Source organism: Oncorhynchus nerka, linkage group LG15 (genome assembly GCF_034236695.1).
Source record: "Oncorhynchus nerka isolate Pitt River linkage group LG15, Oner_Uvic_2.0, whole genome shotgun sequence".
In the NCBI taxonomy this organism is placed as follows: domain Eukaryota; kingdom Metazoa; phylum Chordata; class Actinopteri; order Salmoniformes; family Salmonidae; genus Oncorhynchus; species Oncorhynchus nerka.
The window spans coordinates 16,604,242-16,611,322 of record NC_088410.1 but is presented as its reverse complement, the minus strand read 5'-3'; the positions used below and the strand labels follow the sequence as shown (position 1 = coordinate 16,611,322).

The window sequence follows — 7,081 nt, the reverse complement described above, 5'->3', positions numbered from 1 at the left end:
ACACTTGCCAACTGGTCAGTGCATGCTCTGAGAACGTGTCCTGGTAATCCATCTTGCCCTGCAGCCTTGTGAATGTTAACTTGTTTAAAGATCTTACTCACATCAGCTATGGAGAGTGTGATCACATATTCATCCGGAACAGCTGGTTCTCTCATGCATGGTTTAGTGTTGTTTGTCTCGAAGTGAGCATAGAAGGTATTTTTGGTAGACTTGCGTCACTGGACAGCTCGTGGCTCGGTTTCTCTTTGTAATCCATGATAGTTTGCCATTTCTGCCACATCCGACGAGCATCAGAGCCAGTGTAGTAGAATTTGGTCTTGGTCCTGTATTGACGCTTTTCCTGTTTGATGGTTCGTCAAAGGATGTAGTGGGATTTCTTATAAGCGTCCAAATTAGTGTCATGCTCCTTGAAAGTGGCAGCTCTAGCCTTTAGCTCAGAGCAAATGTTGCCTGTAATCCAATGATTCTGGTTTGGATATGTACGTACAGTCACTGTGGGGATGACGTCGTTGATGCACTTATTAATGAAGCCGGTGACTGATGTGGTAAACTCCTCAATGCCATCAGATGAATCCTGCAACATAGTCCAGTCTGTGAAAACTCTTGGTAAATTGTATGGTCTACAGCTTATCATGAGGTATTCTAACTCTCACTCCATCTAAGGCTAGGACACACTGCCAGGGTTGAGCTGAGGATAAGAGAGTAATGGCCAACTTGATCTATTTTGACAGTTCAAATAGTAGGGAAGGATCTCCTGTGAGAAAAGTTGACTTGATCAGATTGCACATCTTTTTTTAAACAACAACTCTTTCCTCCAAACGCAACTCATCTGCACATGATCCACTTTCCAGTGACAGAAATGTAATAGAAACAATACAATAGAATAGAATAGAATAAATACAATAACATTGAATTTAATAGAATACAATAGAATACAATAAAATATCATAGAATACAATACACTACAATACAATAATATAGAATACAATAAAATAGAATAGAATAGGTCTTCTGCATGACCTTGCTGCTATGCTGATCCTTCCAGACACACTGTTTCTAAATGTATACACACTGAACAAAAATATAAACGTAGCATGCAACAATTTCAAAGATTTTGCTGGGTTACAGTTCATATAAGGAAATCAATCAATTGAATTGAATGAATTAGACCCTAATCTATGGATTTCACATGACTGGTTAGGGGCACAGCCTTGGTCGGCCTGGGAGGGTATCGGCCCACCTACTGGAGAGCTAGGCCCAGCCAATCAGAATGAGTCTTTCCCACAAAAGGGCTTTATTACAGACATAAATACTCCTCAGCACCCCTCCCCCTCAGATGATCCCACAGGTGAATAAGCCTGATGGGGAGGACCTGGGCTGGTGTGGTTACACCTTGTCCCCAGCACAAGGTACATCTGTGTAATGATCATGCTGTTTAATCATCTTCTTGATATGCCACACCTGTCAGGTGGATGGATAATCTTGATAAATGATAAAATGCTCACTAACAGGGATGTTAACAAATTTGTGCACAACATTTGAGAGAAATATGCTTTTTGTGTGTATGGAACATTTCTGGGATCTTTTATTTCAGCTCGTGAAATATGGGACACCTTACATGTTGCGTTTTATATTTTTGTTCAGTATAGTTTAACCTCCCTCTCTCTCTCTCATTAGCAAAATAACCAACTATAACAGAGTGCTCCACTGCTCCTAAATTACTGGTAGCAGCCCGCCATTTCCTTTTTCTTCTGTAACAAAAGGTCGTTAAAACACAAAGAGATGATCTGTGTCCAAGACTCCTCCTTGTCCCTGCCGGTTTGTGCTGTCTTGCCAACTCCTATGGTCACTGTCACGCTAAACAATGACCATAGAAGTCGGCAAGGCAGCACAATAACAGTTTTGGGAACAGGCTACCTCATTCACTACCATTGAAATCAGGAAAGGCAAAATGCACAGGACAAAAGTGCACTTAATATGTTAAGGTTAGCAGGTTGTATGATTTGGTGGCTGTGCCAGCTAGTGACCACTCTGCAGAACTGCCTCCAGAACAAGACTCAGGACAAATAACGCTCTCCTTCCTGCCCTTTCTGCATCTTGTCGAGGCCTCCTGCGTTGCCAGGACAACCAGAAGGGGCTGACCCCGTCCACGTGACAGAGCTCCTCTCTTCTCCTGCCTCCGGGTGTAGTGTGTGTTGTCTGCTGCCACTGTGACAGATTTGGGGGAAAGAGAAAGTGGTCTGCTCTGGTCTTGCCACCAGATAGTGGAGTTGGTCGTCTGGACCGAGAGAGCAGTCGGGCGTTGAGAGATGGAGCTCTCTGCGGTCGGGGAACGCGTTTTCGCCGCGGAAGCCATTCTGAAACGCCGCGTTCGCAAGGTGAGCATGCCGCCGTTTTTTTGTCGCTGCAGAAGAGCAGACGTGGGCGAGGGTCTCCGCGGCGTGCTTCGAGGGCGAGAACCGAGGATCTGTTTTTTTAATGACAACGGGGAGGCCTTGTTGTAGCTAGTAGCAAGCGGATGCTTCTCTAGCAAGCCGTTTTAGCTAGCCGAGAAGCTAGCAAGTGTGCTGTGCTGATGGTTTGCAGTGAATCGTCGTAAAAAAATAGCTAACGTTACACAAACGAGTCGGCGTGTAAAGACAACGTAACCTTTAGCTAATTAGCAATGCCAATTAAAATAAAGGCCGGTTTTGCGTCAAATGCAAATATATGCTTTGTCTTTTACTTTTTACCCAGACAGCTAGTCTAGAAATATATGATTGCACCCCACATACCATAAACTAGCTCGCCAAACCATACATTAAAGTCGACGGTGTGTCATTATTAACTTTAGCTACATAGCAGCTAAATCAGTTATTCCCTCTCTAGTTTGAGTGAATGTTTTGTCCAGATGCCAGTGGAACTAATCTGCTAGCCAGCCTGTCTGTGTCTGCTTGATGGTAGTGTTTTGTAGCAGCTTTTCCCTCTAAAACTACAAAACAAGACGGGCACTCCAGCCCAACGTGTTAGTCAGAACTGAGCCAGTTTATATTACTCAATGTATTGAGTTACGTATTATTTAGAGTAATACGTTACTGTTAATATTTATCTTAGTGATCATGAATAGCTAGATAATAAGAAGCCATTTTTGATCTTACACTAGCTATAAAATGGCTGAATACAGTATAGAACACTTTTGGGCTTTTTCCCTCATTCCTCTGTACCTTTCTCTCTCCAGTCTCGCCTAGAATACCTAGTGAAATGGAAAGGATGGGCACTGAAGTAAGTGATTGCGTTCCTAACAAAAAAAATCATTCAGAATTGTGAGTCTTTGCATACCAGCAATCACCTTGTCTGAAGAGACATGTTGTGTTTTTTTATAGTACATCTATCCTACTAGCTACATCTTTCATAGACTTATAAGTCTCCAATTTATACAATAACCAGAAAATGTTAGCCTGAAATCCAGACCTGTTTTGTGCTAACATTCCACTCCTTGTACTCTGTGTCAAACATGGAGTGGAATGTCAGCACAAACATACTGTTACCCAGGTTATGTAAATGTAGAAATAAAACCATTGTGCCACCTCTTTGCTTTAGACACAGTACCTGGGAACCAGAAGAGAATATCCTGGATGACAGACTGATCGCAGGATTTGAACAGAAGTGAGTGGAACAGTTAACCGTATTTCAATTCTTACACATTATTCAATTCCTTTAAGAGAAGTGATGTTTATGACACAGTAAGAACATTTGAGAAATTGTCAAAAAGGGTAACACAATTCTCTCTCCTGTTCTCTCTCATCCCAACATCAGTTTTCCTGTTCTCCCTCATTTTCCCAGCCCCCCCTCTCTCTCTCTCTCTCTCTGTTGCGCTCTCTTTTCTCTCTCTCTCTCTCTGTTGCGCTCTCTCTCTCTCTGTTGCTCCCTCTGTTGCTCTCTCTCTCTCTCCTTGCTCCCTCTGTTGCGCTCTCTCTCCCTCTCTTTCACTCCGTCTATATATAAAGGTCTTATATCTGTGCAAGTCCTCTCTTTGTCTCTTCCTGCCAAACACACTTCAAAGCACTCTGCTGCTTACAGGGGGATCATGGAACTAAAATGATCCCGTGTGTGTGTCTCTCTCTTTCTCTCTGTTCAGTCTTAGTCAAACAAACGTCAAACTGTTATTCTTAAGTTTTTTCTTCATTCAGATCCCTATGAGCTGACGCCATAGCAACCAACCGCTAGCTAGTCGTCCTGGGGACCGCAGTTCTGCTTTCACACACCCAGTCTGTCTCATATTGCACCCTATTGCCGATATAGTGCAGTACTTTTGACCTGAGCTCATAGAGATTTGGTTAACAGTAGTGCCCTACGTAGGGAATATGGTGCGATTTTTGGGACGCCAAACCCAGGTCTTTTGATGATCCCTGTCTAACTGGAAGTTGGGATGTATGAGAAACAGGATGTTACATTAATAAACGTCTCCCTCATTTGGCTTTGAACTGTATCAGTCGAGGCCTAGATGTTATTACTTCAATAATTGGCTCAATCCCAATTCAACCCATCCCAGCCTATTGTATCCAGGCAGGCTAGGGTCGTATTTCAACGTATTTCACTGTTGTGACGTTGACTTTATCGGGTGATTAATTGTAATCCCTTTGTTTTTTTCCTCAGAGAGCGTGAGAGAGAACTCCACGGACCAAAGAAGCGGGGACCCAAACCCAAAAACCTTCCTGCCAAGGTATTGTTTTGGATGTTCTTGTGCCACTATCACAACCACACCAGAATTAGGACTAGCTGATATATTACCTGTCCCAATGAGAATGTAAGAGCAAGACAAAACCTTTCCTGCTGGAAGTTATGATGATGATATTCTCCTTTTGAGTTTACGACTCACTTTACTTTCATCTCTCACTTTCTCTCTCCTCCCTTCTCAGGCACGTGGAGCCCAGAAGAGGGAGACCTCCACCCCTCGAGCTCCTCGCTCCACTTCTTCCTCTTCTCCTCGAGCCCCTCCATCCTCCTTCCCCTCCGCCTCTCCGGCACCCTCCCCTAAACTCAACTCCCTGGCAGCGACACACAAGCTGAAGAAAGACATTCGCCGCTGCACTAGTATGTCCCGCCGCCCCTTACCTCGCCCCGACCCCCTGGCCTCTCCCGGATCCTTCTCCGGCTCCAGTGGGTTCCCCTCGCGGCCCCCCGTCTCCCCCTTCTCAGAGACCGTCCGCATCCTCAATCGTCGCGTCAAACCGCGCGAGGTCAAACGGGGTCGCATCATCCTAAACCTCAAGGTCATCGACAAACCAGGAAGTGGAGGCGGAGGAAGGGGCGGCGGGGGTATCCGGAGGGCGCCATCCGGCTCCATGTCACTCCAAGGGGGTCGTCAGAACATCCCCTCCCGTAATAGGATCATAGGGAAGAGGAGTGGAGAGGCTCCGTACCGGCCCTTCCAGCCCATGCTGGGGTTCCCCATGTACGGGAAGCCGTTTGGTCTCCAGTGTGGCGGCCCCGGACCTCTACACCTTCCACACTCAGCTACAGGCTCCAGCACAGGGACCTCAGGGGCTAGGGACACCCAGCCACCCCCCTCTCCCTCCAGCTCCAGTGGATCCACCACACCCGCCCAGAACCATCCTACCCCTCCTGGACCCGCCACTGGGGCCTCTGGGTCGGCTCCCAACTTGAGCACCCAGGCTTCGGCCTCCTCTGCCCAGTCTACCCCTAGCCACCCCCCAGAGCTCCAGAAGAACCAGAACGCCGAACAAGGACCAAACCCCCTCCTCCCCTCCCTCTCCTTTGCTTCCGGATCCTCCTCTTCCTCCTTTGATGAAGAGGAGGATGATGCTGATGCTCTGGACCTTTCCGCACCTCAGGAGGGGAAGAGGAAGCTTCGCCGTCGGCGCCGGCAGAAACGCCAGCCGCCCTCCGTCAGTACCGCTTCCCCTCCTCACCCCGCTGCCGCCAGCTCCTGCCCCTTGACCTCCAACCCTCAGAGGGTCCCCGCCGAGGGCGACCCCGACTGGCACCCGGAGAAGGTGGCGAGCAGCGCCAACGTGGTCGTGACCGACGTCACCACCAACCTCCTCACCGTCACTATCAAAGAGTTCCCCTCCCCCTCATCCCGCCCCTCCTCCCCCCAACCAATACACCCAGAAAATACCACCTCCTCACCCCAACTGAAGAACCCCCCACAACCCAAGCCATAGGAAGAGATCAAAGAAGTGGAGATGAATGAATTAGCCTGGCTCCCTGATGTGCTTTTGCTTTCTTGGCCAACTCCTGTGGTCATTGTCTGGGACCAGGCTAGGGAGTAATGCTGTATTAAGAAGGTTAAAAAAAACTTCCAATAATAATGAAATTCAGGCCATTTGAATATTGAAGAGCGTTATTTTTTTGAACAGAACTATAAAAAGCTAAGAGCAGGGCGTGCAATATACATCTATAATAATGCTGATTGTCCATCTTTATGCAGCATGATTTCTCTTCTGAGGATCAATAAAGTTTATTCAATTCATGTCCACTCTCGCAACCGTGACTGTTTGGAGGCTGGTAACAGATACCGTCGGTCATAATAACGTTCAAATCAATTCAATCTTTATTGTAGGGAAATTCATACAACCAATAAGTGTTTGTTATTTGTTCATATTTATACCCATTTTCTCCATTGGAAGTCCAACTCTTTAAGGTTTAAATGAGGTGATGAAATGACGTTGCACTTGCTTTGTTGGGCTTCGGCAATACTGCATTTCTACATTGAGATATTTAGCAACACACTTGACTCCATTGTTGACAACAACCGTATTCTGTATCATTTCCGTATCCAATATCCACAGGTGAATTACAAGCCCTTCTTTTCCCCCCTCTCTCTCTCTCTCGAATGCACAGGCCGATATAAGTATATATTTATATGCACGCACAACGTTAATTCAGCTGCAAAAAGAATACAAATAAGCGAGGAAAGCATAGAAAGTTAAGTTATTGCTTTTCTTATTGCCATGTTCCAACGCCTGCCTTTAACTCGCTGTCGCCTTCAAGATTCCGGAACGTCCAGTATTCCTGGAACCTCAGTCAAGACTCTAAACGGACTCTCTAATTATTGAAGCTGTGGACTGCATGGAGT

General features: G+C 46.2%; 1 protein-coding gene across 1 annotated transcript; it reads left to right on the top strand.

Moving 5' to 3' along the window:
* Window positions 1-1,669: 1,669 nt before the first annotated feature.
* cbx6a (chromobox homolog 6a) lies at window positions 1,670-6,479 on the top strand. Its single transcript, XM_065001123.1, has 5 exons — window positions 1,670-2,378; window positions 3,218-3,261; window positions 3,580-3,645; window positions 4,636-4,702; window positions 4,899-6,479. The coding sequence occupies exons 1-5, from the start codon at window positions 2,310-2,312 to the stop codon at window positions 6,165-6,167; spliced, it is 1,515 nt and encodes a 504-aa protein (XP_064857195.1). The 5' UTR covers window positions 1,670-2,309; the 3' UTR covers window positions 6,168-6,479.
* Window positions 6,480-7,081: the final 602 nt, after the last annotated feature.